The sequence below is a fragment of the Populus nigra genome, chromosome 5, assembly GCF_951802175.1.
Source record: "Populus nigra chromosome 5, ddPopNigr1.1, whole genome shotgun sequence".
Classification (NCBI taxonomy): domain Eukaryota; kingdom Viridiplantae; phylum Streptophyta; class Magnoliopsida; order Malpighiales; family Salicaceae; genus Populus; species Populus nigra.
In genome coordinates, this window is record NC_084856.1 from 20,636,697 (window position 1) to 20,652,120 (window position 15,424).

Below are 15,424 nucleotides of genomic sequence, written 5' to 3' on the forward strand. Positions count from 1 at the left end.
TGAATCAAATCTCCTCGGGTAGGATTGGACAGTCAGTTACCAGCTGACAGCTCAAAACAAAGTTTTTAGAATGTAACGTCAAGTTAGAAAATCAAAACTTCCTATAAACAGGAACAACAGCAACAACACATGCCAAGTGACCAATAGAATTACAAAAATTTGGTCATACAGATTATTACACCAACGCAATTTATAACTAAACTCCCAAAAAAGAAATCCATGTATCGCCAAATAACCAACCCCTCACAATCCCCTCTATCCCTTGTAAACCCCAAAAGACCATGAATTTCAAAATTTTCAAATAGGCACGTATCTCTTAACAGCCTGCTTCCCAGCAACCGCAGCAGCTGCAGCAATCCCGCCAATAGCACCAGCGATAGCAGCAGACCTAGGCCCTTTCGCAGCGCGATAAATAGCACCAGTGCTAAGACCGGCAAGAACAGTATTAACCAAATCATCAGTATCCCTCAAATGAATCAAACCACTCTCAATCCCTGCAAACATCAACCCCAAAACACCCAAATTGTTTCCAAATCTTCTACCCATATGACCACCAGAATTCAAAACACGATTAACCCTCAACTTTAATGTCTCTCCAGGCTCCGCAGCACGGATTCCTTCAATAGAACCTTTAGCACCACCTAATATAGCTCCAGCTAAGTAACCTGTGCCAGTATAGTACTGAAGACTCTCACTCCAAGAACGGCGTTGGTGTAGAGACTCTTCGTGGAAAAGAAATTCTGGGGATGTTGGAAGCTTGTAAAGGTTTTGAGCTGGAACATTGTAGAGGTCTTGATATGGGTGGTATTTCCTGTATTTGTGATCATTTGGGTCATTCATGTTGCGATCAAAGTTTTGATATTTCTTGAAGAAAGATTAGATATTGATGGAGTTTTTGACAGAAATATTGGATTTTTATGGGCTTCTTTGATAGGAAAAGATTGGATTTTTATGGGTTATTGAGCGTTTTCAGAGAAGGAGAGCGGGTTTTCTTGATAGAGGAGAGGAGGGTCTAGGGATTTTTTTGTTGATTTGTGGCTGCTTTCCTTTTGATCAAAGGAAAGGCTTCTTGGAAGGAGAAGGAGGAGGGGATGAAGGGGGTGATTTTTTTTGGTCTTCCTCCTTCTAGGGTTTAAGAAGAAGGAAGGCTTTTCTAGGTTTTAGAGGCTGACTTGGCTAACCAAAAAGAGCTTTAGGGTGCGGTGGAGATATTTCTAGCAATTGTTTTATGCTGATGCTTTATTTTTGTATTTTTTTAATTGAATTTTATATTTTATGATATATCCTTTGAAATTTTTGGAATTATTAATTAAAAAATTCTTTTAGGTTTTATATTTTTTTATCCATATTTTGATTAAAATTAAATATTTTTTAATAAACTGTTTATTTTGTATAAAAATTGTGTATTTTATTTTTTGTATTCTATATACTTTATTTAATAAAATGGATAATAAAGAAAGTATATGGGCCTCCTATAGATACCTGTCATGATAATATATATATATATATATATATATATATATATATATATATATATATATAAAAGATTGAAAATAATTTATAATATAAATATAAATAGAAGCATGTATAAAAGTTAGGAAACTTACATTTACCTCCATGAACTTTCACTAAAATATTTACTTGGAATAAAAAATAAAGTAAATATTATTAAAAAAAATAAATTATTTTTTCCTTCAATTTCTTGTATTCTCTCTACTTTCTAGATTACTTATTTAACTACATTTTCAATTAAACTTCCATCCAAAATTCATCCCTTTTATTTATAAAGTGAAGATTTTAAAATTTTTAATATTTGTTATTCCTTAAATAAATACAGAGAAGTAATATTGTTTCAATTGATCTACCTATGGCCATTTTCTTTTTTTTCTTTTCATTTCTTTTCTATTTTACCAGAAAAGGAAAAAAAAAAGATACAGTTTCTAGAAAAAGCGCACAGTTATCCCTCAGAAGAGGAATATTCCTAGATGGATAAGTAGATGGCACGTGGAATATTCGAGACAAGCAACTCGGATGCTCACTCAGAGCAAAGAAAAGGAATCCTATTCTTCACCACTCTTTCTTCTTGGATTTTCGCTTGAATTTACTGTTGTGTTATTTTTTGAAATTTATTTCAAAATGTTATTTTACTGAAAAAGCATTTTATATATATATATATATATATATATATATATATATTATGATTTTGATGTATTGATGTAAAAGAAATCTAAAAAAATATTTTTTTAATATAATCAAGACACTAATCTAACGAAATCAATTGATTGTTATAATCAAGTTGATGTGATCAGTGCAACGCTAATGAATTTTATTTTTTGAAAAAATAAAATAAAGTTATTTTAATAAAAAATAATTATACTGAGTTGAACCACCAACCTAATTAAGCAGCGACAGATTTGACATCAATGATGCTCATTACCATGCTTGTTGCATACGTGGAAAAGAAAAGCAAGAATTAGTCGTTGCTCCACACTGGACCAGCTGTGGACCGTGACAACCGAGTACATAATTGTGGGCCAAGCCCAACTTTGATTGTTTGGACACTAAGCAGAAAGCCCATTTGAGGAGGTTGAGCATGGACACGGTTTGCGCTCTAGAGTCTGGACCAAAGACCGAAATCAAGCTGGCTGCTGGCCCACTGCTTTTATTTCGGGGACCTGTAAGATTTCTTAAGCCTCAGCTGCTTTTATGCTGAGAGGACCACTTCCTTTTTATTGTTTTTCAGAAACTTAAATTCGTTTCAAAGACAAATTACCACATACAGTTGGGGGTGCTATCTCAACTCTTTCGTGTTTTTATGAAGGGGGGAGAAGATGACTTCTTCTTTTTTCTCGTTAATTTTATTCTTAAATACTTGTTTAATCTTGAATTAATTTCTATAAATTCTTTCAGTTTGTTTCTACGAAGTTATTATAATTTCAAATAAAAATTTTAATATTTTGTTTGTGCTATATTTTACATGTACATATTTTTATTATTGTATGATTAAATAAAAATAATTTTAAAAAAATTTTTAAATCCAAGTAAAGTCTATTACTTGAATTATGAATTTGATTAGAGTTAAGCTGTGAAATTCAAGTCGATTTAATATGTCGATATTTTAATATTAAAAAAATATTATCTTAAATTTTTTAAAATCAAAACATGTATGAACTAAATTATTATGTATGATTTCAAGATTGATTATAACTGAATTTAATAACAATAGTAAATATTTTTGTATGAACTAAATTTTTTTTTTCGTTCTAAAGATTTTTGATTCGGGACTTGATCAACCCTATAAACTAGTAGTTAGCTAAGCTAAAAAAATCGTTCAGCCTCCCAAAAAGAGAAATGTCCATGTTTAACCCTACTACTAGCAGAAAATTCAAGACCCAAAAAGAAAATAGTCATCTGTCAAAAGATCTTCCTCTAGACTCAAAGGAATGTGCTGATTGATCCAAAAGTTGATTCTTCTTTAAGAATTCATGAAATTACACAACAGTTGCAATTAAACGTTAGAGTATTTTTCAAATACCCCCTAGTAGTAGACAGTTGGATCCCCATAGCAGAAGGGGCTGGCCTTGCTGTAGCCCTCGGTACTGTGTATAAATACCCCCATGGCAGCTTCCTTCCTGAAACATATAATTTGGTCCCAGACCCTGCATGTTTTCACGTGTCCTGCCATCTCTTTGCCGTTAATTACACCATCATGAGCATCAGCAATCGCATAGGATTCTAAAAGACTCGCAAATACAATAATAGGTATCGTTTTCAAGCCTACTACGAACTCCCAGCCTCAGCTATGGCTATGTATTCCACTTTCCAACTTCAAACACGACATGACAATTTTATTTCATAGGATAGTGAGTTCACTTTCCTTCAAAAGTGTGTGGTGGGCTGTCTTTAGCCTTCCATGATAGGACAAAGTCCTTGATAAATGAGAGAGAAAAAAAGTTTTTGTTGCGTTGTGAGTATCATTTTCTCTTTTGCGAGTTTACAGTGAGAGAGAGGTAGGTAAGGAAAGTAGAGAGAACGCAAACAGTGAGCACAAAAATGTTTGAAGGAGTAGCAGACCAATTCCACCAATTCATAGCTTCAAGAACAACATCACTCCCTCTCCCTAGTCTCTCTTTCCCACCTCTTCATGGCTCCTCTAATACCACCAACTTCCCTAGTTTTTATCCATACACAGCTACTGCTGCTACTACCTTTCAACCAGTACTACAGCCGAACCTTTTGCACTCATTGCACCAAGGTTCACCCACCAACAAAAATGATGAGAAACTAGAGAATAACTTGATGGCTATGAATTTGAAGTTTGAAAGAGAAAGATCAATACCAGAATTGGTCAATCCATGGTCTAATGATGAAGTGCTTCCACTGTTGAGGATCAGATCTAGCATGGACAATTGGTTTCCTGAATTCACTTGGGAACATGCATCATCAAGGTAAAAACAATATATATGTACACATCAAGATATTGTTTTTGATTATATATGCTTCTTCTATTTCCATTCCCTTTCTCTTTCAGTCACTAATTAGGTATTGGACTTGGTTTTAGTATAATTACTCTATTGATGTTAATCAGTTGGAGATTTAATTAAAGTGAATTTAGCAAGAGTACTTGAAGATATGATCATGATCAATCAAAATAGTAGTATAGCTTATAAGTTCTTCGTATCAGCATCTCGTACAGGGATTTTGAGTCATATATTTGTGTGGACAGCATTTAAAGAAACACTTGTTTGTGTACTATACAATTAGATAATAATTAATGGAATAGAGAAAATAAAATGCTAATGATATACAGGTTATTTTGGTTTTACACATTTATGATGGCTACAGGAATCTTGCAGAGGTTGGTTTCAAAAGGAGTACTACTGAGAAGTGGAAGGAGAAATTTGAAGAAGAGAGCGGATACTTCAATAGCAACATTGATATTTACAGCAAGAATTACAGGGCTAGCTTTAGTGAGTTCGAAGAGATTTATCATGGAGATCAAAACCCTGATCAGCAAGAAGCTACAGCTGGAGAAAAGAAGATACGCAAGCCAAGTGAAGATGAACAACAGGATAAGATGGGACAGAACTTGGAAGAAGAAACAAGAATTGATCAAACGGTAGGAAACCAAAGCGTTGAAGATAATGATGGGAAATTAGAGCAGTTTGAAAAATCAAAGAGAAAGAAGAGAAAACGAGAGAAGAAGTTTGAGATGTTCAAAGGTATTTGTGAAGATATTGTGAACAAGATGATGGCTCAACAAGAAGAGAAGCATAATAAACTTCTTGAAGATATTGTGAAGAGAGATGAAGAGAAGTTTGCTAGAGAAGAAGCATGGAAGAAGCTCGAAATGGATAGGATCAACAAGGAACTTGAACTTAGGGCACATGAACAAGCTCTTGCAGGTGATAGACTTGATACATTAATCAAGTTCTTGAAAAAAATCACATCAGGTGATTCTTCTGCTGAAGTTCTTGGAGAGACTAGTGCACCGGATGTTGTTAAGGTACCAAAATGTTCAAATGCTTCCACTTCATCTTCCTTGCTGCTAGCACAAAACCCTAATCCTGCCAGTCAGACCAGTTGCGAAAGCCAACTTGAAACACCTACATCATCTACCACAACTGATCTAGACCATCAAAAGTCTACCTCCATGCCAGCCAAAACCAACACTTCATGCACAGAAAATCAAGAACCTCAAAACCCTAGTTCAACTCTTGCCCCAAACATTCCAAATGCGCCAACGACTTCATCGACACTAGCACTAGCCCCCCCAAACCCTAATTCTCTCAATTCCCACAACAGCCCATCAGGACAATCTAGCATACTGCCCATGCATATGTATAAAGTGCAAGGAAAGTCTACATCCAACGATGAAGATGACATTGGCAAGAGATGGCCAAGAGATGAGGTGTTAGCCTTGATAAATCTAAGGTGCAGTCTCTATAACAACAATGAAGACAAGGAAGGATCAGCAAAGGCTCCAGTATGGGAAAGAATCTCACAAGGGATGTTAGAGTTGGGTTACAAGAGGAGTGCAAAGAGATGCAAACAAAAATGGGAGAACATAAACAAGTACTTCAGAAAAACCAAGGATGCCAGCAAGAAGAGATACATTAATTCAAGGACGAGTCCTTACTTTCACCAATTAAGCACTTTGTACAACCATGGAACGCTTGTAGCACCGAAAAACCACTCAGCTTCTCCAGAAAACCAGTCCAATTTGTCGGAAACCAGGCACAGTAGTAGCTCATCACAAAATGGGACAAGTAATTCAGCAATGCATGTTGTTGAAGGTGAGAAAAACAAGGTTCAAGTACCACCTTTTGATTTTGAATTTTGATTTCATAATGTTATATGGTAATGATAATAATACAGTACTAGTGAAGGAAAATTACTATGATAATCCTATAGTTTAGTCATTTTATAATGATTTTTGAAAAATTAAAATTTACATCCCTGAAGAATATAAAATAAACTAAACTATAAGATAATTTAGGATGTAAACTTCAAGTTTTCAAAACAAGAGACTAAGATACAAATAACTAAGCTATAAGATTGCCAGTGTAATTTTCCCTAATAATATATAATTAATACATTGGGCTATAATAATTAAGTGGGCGTGTTTATTATTTTGTAAACAATAGGTAGTATCTTGTATTTAGCATATTGTTTTGAGGGGAGACATGTACGACTTGTATTTTAGTGAGCACCGACAATTTGAGAAAAGTGTGAGGACTAAATTGATTTATTGGTTCAGATTGAAGATAACTTCTTACAATTTGCTATATATTTCCTGCACCGATAGACTTTACTTTTCTTTTAGAATTGCTTGCTATGATCATTCCATATATATGGGATTGTCGACGTTGCCTTTTCAATATACTTTGTTGCCAAATAAACCTAAAAATTGCAGAGCTTTAGGCAGTCGAAATGGAGAGCACACATCATTGCTCTTCCAACCCAGCTGGAATCAAAGAGACATGAATGGATGGATATATGCTTAGAATTTCTGTTTTCACAGCAAAACATGAAATGTTTTCGGGATCTTAATCTTATTCTGCGCAAGTCATAACTCCATGACAGTACTGTTATACACACACACACACGCTGCTACTAAACTACAAGAAACCTTACAGCGACAACACAGACATGATACAATGATTCTGTTGAGGTAGTGAGACCTACCACACGACCAACTGATCAGAGGAGGCATTTATAGAGATGAAGATTTCTATGGGGAAAGTCTCCAAAAACACTCTGAGATTGAAAAGGAAAAAGAAGGGGGGGGGGGGGGACCCTCTTTCCTTTGTCTCTGTTAACACCAAACCCACTAGGGTTCCTCTCTATAAATAACTCGTATGTAATTATTGCTGGATTCTTCAAGATTTGAATTTAAATGTTTTTATAAACAAAACAAAAAAAGTAATTAAGGTTGTGAGTGAACTCCCTTAAAATGTTCATATTAGGGTATGGTTATAAAATTAATCTACTTAATTTGTTCCCTCGAAAGTCGTATATTGGAAATAAACTGACTATAATTATAGGTTTTTGGACATCCAACATTAATTTTATCACAGCGTTAGTGTTTTTTTTTACTTGGTTAGATTTTAACTGGGTTTTACGTGATTAACTGAATCATTAAAAATTAAATCAAGTCAAATGAATTTGATTGAATTAATATATTAATTATTTAATTTAATTAAAAACCCAATTCGAGTTAAATTTCAATTCCCTAAACTCAGGCAGAGGTTTGACAAATGAGTGTAAGCATGTGATTGAACTCTCGTTGGGGTTTAACAAATGAATATATAAGTACGTGATTTGGAAAATGCAGTTGGTCCGATGCTTTATAATTTGACATAAATATCCTTGCTTTTGTCCATCTTCTTTCTTCAATTCATCGTTAAATTTAACTTTTCATAGTTCACGGAGCGAACTGGAATAAATTAGATTTAATTTAATTAAAACAAATAACATGAGCATACTAGACTTAATGTTTCTTCAGTGATCTAGAATAGAATAAGATAAATTCTAAATATTAGCTTGGAGATTAATTTCTGGTAATATTATTTAAAATATTTAGTTATTAAGAAACAAAATTGTTTTTGAATAGTGAACTATAAATTTGTTTGATTGTTTCTTTATCATTTTTTATTGAGTTACAATTTAATTATAAATTTTGAATTCAAACTTCATTTATACATGAAATATCCAACTCACGTTATCGATATTTTTATATCCCACCTTTTAATTTTCTAAATTTTAATTTGAGAAACTACAAAGATGGATGGCTTCATGGTCAGGGAATTAAATGGACATGCCCTTTCTTAAGCACCTTTTTTTTTGTTTGTTGGAAAAATAATTTCTTTTAAATTAATGGTTTTTGTAGAAAGAAAATTCTTGAAAATTAATTTATTTTTTTTTATATTTAGTAGTGTCATAATTAAAAAATAAGTTGAAAAATAATTTTTAATATTTAGTTATATTATGAAAAATAAACTATAAAAATAATTTATTAATGTTTTGATTTTTCTTTAAGCAAAAAAATCAATTTCATAAATTATTTCAAATAAAATAAATAGCAATCAAAATAATAGAGATCAAATTTGATAGATAAACACCTTAAAAGAGGATTAGATTGAAAAAAATAATCAATTTTAAATAAAATAAATAGTAATAAAAAAATAAGAATCAAATCTGATAAATAAAAAATTTCTTACAAATCAAATTAGAGCGTAAACCAATAAAATTTAGCAATTTAAGACAAAAAAAACAATGCAGTTTGCCTCAGACAGAACGTTTAAGGGGTGTTAATATCTTCCCTTTTACGTAACCAGTCCCGAACCACAGCATCTCTGTTGACCAGTCAGGGTTCCTAGTGATCATAATACTAGGTGACGACTTCCCAAACAAGATATTTTCCTCTAAAAGAACAAGATGTCAGATATATGTTCTTTTTCTATAATTCAAGAGAATTATTTGTGAGCCGCCGCGATGTTGGGTGCGACAAAATTAATGGTTTTTGTAGAAAGAAAATTCTTGAAAACTGATTTATTTTTTTGATGTTTAGTAGTGTTATAATTAAAAAAATAAGTTGAAAAATAATTTTTAATATTTAGCTATATTATGAAAAATAAGTTAGAAAAATAATTTATTAATGTTTTGATTTTTCTTTAAGCAAAAAAAACAATTTCATAAATTATTTCAAATAAAATAAATAACAATCAAAATAATAAAGATCAAATTTGATAGATAAACATCTTAAAAGACGATGAGATTGAAAAAAATAATCAATTTTAAATAAAAAATAGTAATAAAAAAAATAAGAATAAAATCTGATAAATAAAAAATTTCTTACAAATCAAAAATGGTTTTTTCAAATATGATGTTTTAAGTCTAATGATTCAGGTCATTGGTTTAAATAATTAAAACTATTTTTTTTTAAAAAAAAAGCTTTATGATTTTCTTTAATTTTTATCGAGTTGTTCCAATTTTATAATCTAAGCTGTAGGTTTTGTGATATATCCCAGGTTAGCTCGACTCTAATTATTGAAGTTGTAGATTTATATATCATGCTAATTAACTTTGGTTAACCAGAACTAATTTTTCTTATATTATTTTTACCACATTTTGTTCTTTTATAACTGCAAGTAATTATGATTTGAGATAAATCATCTATTCCCTTAAAAAAAAATATGACTTAACACTGGTTCAACACTGATTCATGTCATTTTTTTTTATAATCATCGAGCATATATTAAAAATATCATAAAGTCAATAGATTATTTAAAAAGTTATATTCCATCACAATAGAATAATGTGGCTATGACCAATAATTTCTTGTCCCACTTGAAACAATGAGATTGACAATGCTCTCCTCCCATTGGTAGAACACCTAAAGAAAAAGAGCTTTTTTTATTTGTGTTTGGTCCCTCATCTATTATCATTCAAATTAAAGGTTGCTGAGAGGGATTTTTATTTTTTCTTTCATATTAAAATCTGATTTGATTTAGCGGGTCTACTTGAGAACTAATACAAGCTAGATTTTATAATAAATAAAAACGGAGTTGGTCTATTAAAAAACTTGGATTGCCCAGCAACACGATCAATCTAATTAAAAATTTAATAATTTAATTATGGTGTTTGTTTTCTCTGTGATTTCAGATTCGAGTCATGTAATAACTAATATGATGACTACTGGACTAGAGGCTTACATGGTCGTTAACTTCAGGGCTCGTGGGATTAGTCGAGGTGCACGTCAACTGATCCGAACACCCACATTAATAAAAAAAAATTCAATAACTTCTTTTAGTTTTTTCAAATTAATATCATTTGAACTTTTTAATTTTTTTTTTAACTTAACTAAAGTCAAGCCTTCCATATTATAACCCGATTTTTACCTCGTGTCCACCTTGCTCATACTGCTATATATGTATCATCAAAACCAAATTGCTAGGGTTTGAAAATGGAGTCTTGCCATCTCAGCTTCCAAGTTTCTCCCTTAATCGGACTAGCTCTTTTTTGGTAGATGAAATCCACATTAATTTGACGTGTGCCCAGCTCATGAGTAGTACTGTTTATAGAGCATGCCTAAAACTAACCACAATCATATCGTGCTTGCCAATATATAACATTGAAAAGCTAGTGTGGTGTCGTCATCCTTTCTCAACTATGATTAGGAAGCGAAATCACACCTTACTTGGGACACTATTTTGACTCTTCCAGCAATTATTCCTCATGCTTCACCTTCAACATACAAAGCTTCATTGTTTTTTGTTCCAAGTTAGATGTTATTTACCTTTTGGATTGCCTCAAAGTCAAAGGATTCATACATGGATTTTTTTATTTTTGTGTTTTAAAAATATTTTTGAATTTTTTTTATTTTTTTATTTTAAATTAATTTTTTTAGTGTTTTCAGATCATCTTAATAAACTAATTTCAGAGGTAATTTTTTAAAAATAAAAAAATATATTATTTTAATATATTTTCGAGAGAAAAACATTTTAAAAAACAACTAGTTCCAAGCTCCCAGGCATCTCTTTGATATACTATGATCACCAGGGTTTGTTGAGATAACACTCCATTGAGTAAGATCACGTAAAGGGTTGAATTTATATCACACATCATGGGTGATCCATCATTTTTTATGTTAGTTGTGCTTTGATCATTTACTTTTGTAGATGAAGACGTGACGTTCTTTGATCATTTTTCATGTTGCTCGATCGAGGGAGCCACGCATCCCCATCAATGGCTAGGTTACTTCGACTTGCTATTGAACAATAATGAAAAAGGTTATTTTGGGTGCATTTCAACTTTATTATAGTGGTTGTATCTTGTTTCAAAAAGGGAAGAAGTCCAGCCCTAATGAGCTTAATGTGAGATCAAAGTTTTTCCCTTAATTAATTCTTCAGTGAAAGAAGGGTAGGGTCGAGCCTGGATTTTTCTGACAGGGATGAAGTTTCTTGATCGCTGCAATTACTCTCACTTGCCTCGGATTGAGAATCATGCCCACAAATTAATTTTAGTTCTACCTCGTTATTAATTAGTAGATTTTAGTTGAATTGATTACTTCTTAGAACCATATAAAGGTAAGCAACCAACAATGAAGAATCTTTAGAACTAACCTAATAGGTGTCAAGTCAACTAACATATTGTTGATGAATATAAAGTCATAAATGTATTAGTTTTGTGGGATGCAAGCTCTTTTTTTTTTTTTACTTTCTCATTTCTCATTTATTAGAGGACTCATCCAATTCTATAATATAGTTACATAATATTTAACAAGGAGACACAATCTCTTCTCCAATTTTTATTTTTTTACCGTAATTGTCATATCACAAAATCAACATGAAAAAAAGCTTGATTTATTGGGTTATAGGTCAATTTATGAGTCTTTAAATTTGTGATTAGTTTTTTTTATATATAAAATAACAATGTTTTGTTTTTTGTTTTGGTTTTTTAAAAAACATTTTTATAAAGTGTTTGGAGGTATGATAGTAGTTGCTTTTTAAAATGTTTTTTAGCTCGAAAATATATTAAAATAATATTTTTTTAAAAAAATTATTTTTGACATCTATACATTAAACGATATAAAAATAATAATTTTTTTAAAGTTTTTATAAAACATTGTTTGGAACACAATCAAACAGCATCTAAGTACTGTTAACTTGATTATGTCTAGACTAAGTTTATTCAAGGCCTCTAAAATTTTAAGTTAGGTCAACTATATTTCATCAGATCAATGATTTTTCTGATTCAATCCAAAACCCAACTCAAGTCAATCTTCAAATCAACCCACAAAGGAAGCATAGTTGGTGATTTAATATATAGCTATTCAAAGTGATTAATAAAAAATTTAAACAAGGAACCTCAAATCTAATAATTGGACGATTCCCTTGAATGGAAACAAAAGAAAAGGCTTATCATTGATCTAGATTCATGCATGCAAGACTTGGGTTTGGTACATGCAATTTGGCATTTTTAGTTGGATGGGCATGAGTTTGTAGATCCCAGCACTTGTTTGTCTCCGGGGACCATGGCGTGTTGCATGTGATCCCCAGTTGAAAACGATGGGCTCCTTGCATCGGTGCAACCACATCCTTGAGGTGATTTTAAGGCCTTTTTTTATTATTTTATTTATTTTTTTAATACGGCATTGAATTGGGGACTCGTGAATTCATTAACTATTCTCAAGAGATCTATAGATTTTTATTCTTTTAGAGCTTAGGAATACTTTTTTTTTTTTTTTTGCTGATCCGATCGACACTTAATTTATTTTTTTAAAAGGTATTATTATTTTAATTGATTAGGTTAATTTTTTCGATTCATAACACTAAATCTTGAACTGGATCAAATTTAATTAATTTTTTATTATTTTATATATATATATAATAAAAAGATAATTTTTTTATAAGGGCTTTGTCTTAGTTTGTGTTTGATAGTGTGATGATGATTTTTTTAAAAAAATAATTTTTATTTGAAAATGACTAATTTTTTAAATTTTTTTATTTTTAATATTCGCTTATTAAAATTATAAAAAAATATTAATTTAGTATTTGAAAAAAAAAACTTTTTGTTGGTAGGGAAAAAGAGAAATGTTTCATCCAAACGTTGCATCAAGAAAACGCAGTGCAGCTGTCGTGCTTCCTCACCGCCCTTCATAAGACAACATTCGATTTTCTCTCGTGGGTTTCATATAATAGGTTTTATGTAATTAATAGCATAGTAACTATTATATTTTCAAACTAATAAGTGAATAATAATATTTGAAAAATAAATACAAAGACAATTAATTAGTACATATAAAAAGCAATTAAATTGCATCGAATTATAAAATTGAATCATGAGTTTTAAAGTTCCTACGAGTTTTTATATTTTCAAACTATTAATTGCTAAATATTAAACCAAAATATGAGGAATAAAAAAAGAGAAATTTTGATTTTTAATTGAAGAAATAATGTGACAAGAAAATTAGTAAAATTATTTAGGTTTTTTTGTACGCTTTTAAAAAAATAAATTAAGAAAAATAAAAATACTGGATTTCCAAACATAAATCTTAATTTTATAACGAAGAATTCTTTGAAAGAATTATTTTAGTGCTCTTGACTTTTTTAAAAACAGTTAAGAATTGAAAAAATAATTTCCATTCCCAATTAATAAACATTTTTTTATTTTATATTTCATAGAATTTTTTTAAAAAAATGAAAAACATTTTACAAATTATATCGTAACCCAATTATGCAGTATATAAAAAAACTTATCCATTACCAATGTCTGCAATAGGCGGTGCAGTCTAACGAGCCCATTGGGCAAGACGTGGAATTCCAAGGAAAGATAAAGGGTAATTTAGTCATTATAGGTCTCGTGATTGCAGATCAAGGGCGTGTGGACCCACTCCTGTTTCCTATGGTCGGCCCGTTCACAAATCAATCTCCACGACGTGAAGAACTTCCAACAAAGATTGATTATATTATAATTAAATTAAGTACTATTAAAATTAAAATACTTACTATAATTATTTAAGAATAAATAAAAAACAGTAATTATGAAAAGAACCCATGAGCTGACAAATTCAGTGGCACTCCTTCACCTTAAGTGAGTTTTTTTATTAATACAATTAGCACAGTAGTTAAAAAAATTTAGTCAAAATAGCATATTTGAAAATATATTTATAAAAATAGCCCAATTTATTAAAACATGCAAGTCTTGTATAAACGACTAATTGTGCATGTCATTAACTATTATTATTTTTCAATGCTTAATTCAATTATTTCCATAACACACCATAAAAATAACATACTTATATGTACATTTAAATATATTGATCATTGCCGATTATTACTTATTTTCACTATTTGTTTTGGGGTATTTAAGAGAATTGTAATAAATACTTTTAAAAGTATTTTTTATTTAAAAATATATTAAAATAATATATGTTTTTTTATAGTTAGAACGGTTTGTACTCTCCTTAACTAGAATTTAAAATATAAAATTAGTTTGTGAATAAATTTTATTTTATTTTTCTATCTAGGAAAAAAGGTTTTGTATTTTTTTAATTCTATGGTTTAGTTTTGTTGAAGAAATTCATTAATTTTCAAAAAAATAAATTCAGTGAACAAGATGATTGGGAATTATGTCTCAAGTGCTTTACTTATCATAAACACCATCATCTATATAAATATGATATCTATTAGAGTTTTTAAAATAGATATAGGGTTAAGCATTCAAGCATATTCCTCTTCTCTTCACTATTTATATTTAAATCTCACATTACCCTAGCTAGACTTGTTGTGGCTTTGTCTGAATTATAAAAAATTCAGAATAATAATCTTGAATTATAAAAATAACAGTCTGCAAGGCTATTTAAATACAAGAAAAATATCATAATAAGTAAAATCTTATTTAAATTAAAAATTATAATCTAAATAAAAAAAATCCAAATATTACAGGAAAAATCTCGAATAATAACTTCTAGGTTCTATTTAAAAAATTCCCAATCTTTAATGACTATAAAATATTATCTCAGTAGAAAATATGATGTTTATAGATTTTTCTATCAAACCATCATCTTTATATAAATTTCAGATAAAAACTAAATAGTAGGTTAAACTCTTCTATAACTCCTCGTGATCTAAAAAAATCTTAATAATTAAGAAAATAATAGAATTATACCACACAACAATAATAAAGAAAGTACTCCATGTCACCATTTAACATTCGACTTCTAAATTTTAACTCCAAACCAAACATAACCTTATACTCTGTTTCTTTCTCTAGGACTAGGCTATCTTCGTTTATAGTCACTAGACTCTCTGCTTTTGCTGCTTTCTGAGAGGGAAAAAATTGTTCTTTAAGGAAATTCGGCTACGCTGCTATAATCCCACAATTAGCACTGCTAATCTCCTCCCTAATGATTTTCTCC

At 30.5% G+C, this 15,424-nt stretch overlaps 2 protein-coding genes across 2 annotated transcripts; one reads left to right on the top strand and one right to left on the bottom strand.

Annotated features, from left to right (window-relative positions):
• Positions 1–1,178, bottom strand: LOC133693871 (mitochondrial import inner membrane translocase subunit TIM23-1). The gene has a single exon (XM_062115226.1). It carries the CDS (start codon positions 838–840, stop codon positions 298–300), a length of 543 nt encoding a protein of 180 aa, XP_061971210.1. The 5' UTR covers positions 841–1,178; the 3' UTR covers positions 1–297.
• Positions 1,179–3,953: 2,775 nt separating this feature from the next.
• Positions 3,954–6,406, top strand: LOC133695233 (trihelix transcription factor GTL2-like). Its single transcript, XM_062117126.1, has 2 exons — positions 3,954–4,448; positions 4,846–6,406. Exons 1-2 carry the CDS (start codon positions 4,054–4,056, stop codon positions 6,341–6,343), a joined length of 1,893 nt encoding a protein of 630 aa, XP_061973110.1. The 5' UTR covers positions 3,954–4,053; the 3' UTR covers positions 6,344–6,406.
• The last annotated feature ends 9,018 nt before the right edge of the window (positions 6,407–15,424 follow it).

Coding starts and splice junctions, on each gene's coding strand:
- LOC133695233 (XM_062117126.1), top strand. CDS start 4,054: ATGTTTGAAGGAGTAGCAGACCAATTCCACCAATTCATAGCTTCAAGA. Junction 4,449..4,845: donor TGGGAACATGCATCATCAAG/GTAAAAACAATA, acceptor TGATGGCTACAG/GAATCTTGCAGAGGTTGGTT.
- LOC133693871 (XM_062115226.1), bottom strand. CDS start 840: ATGAATGACCCAAATGATCACAAATACAGGAAATACCACCCATATCAA.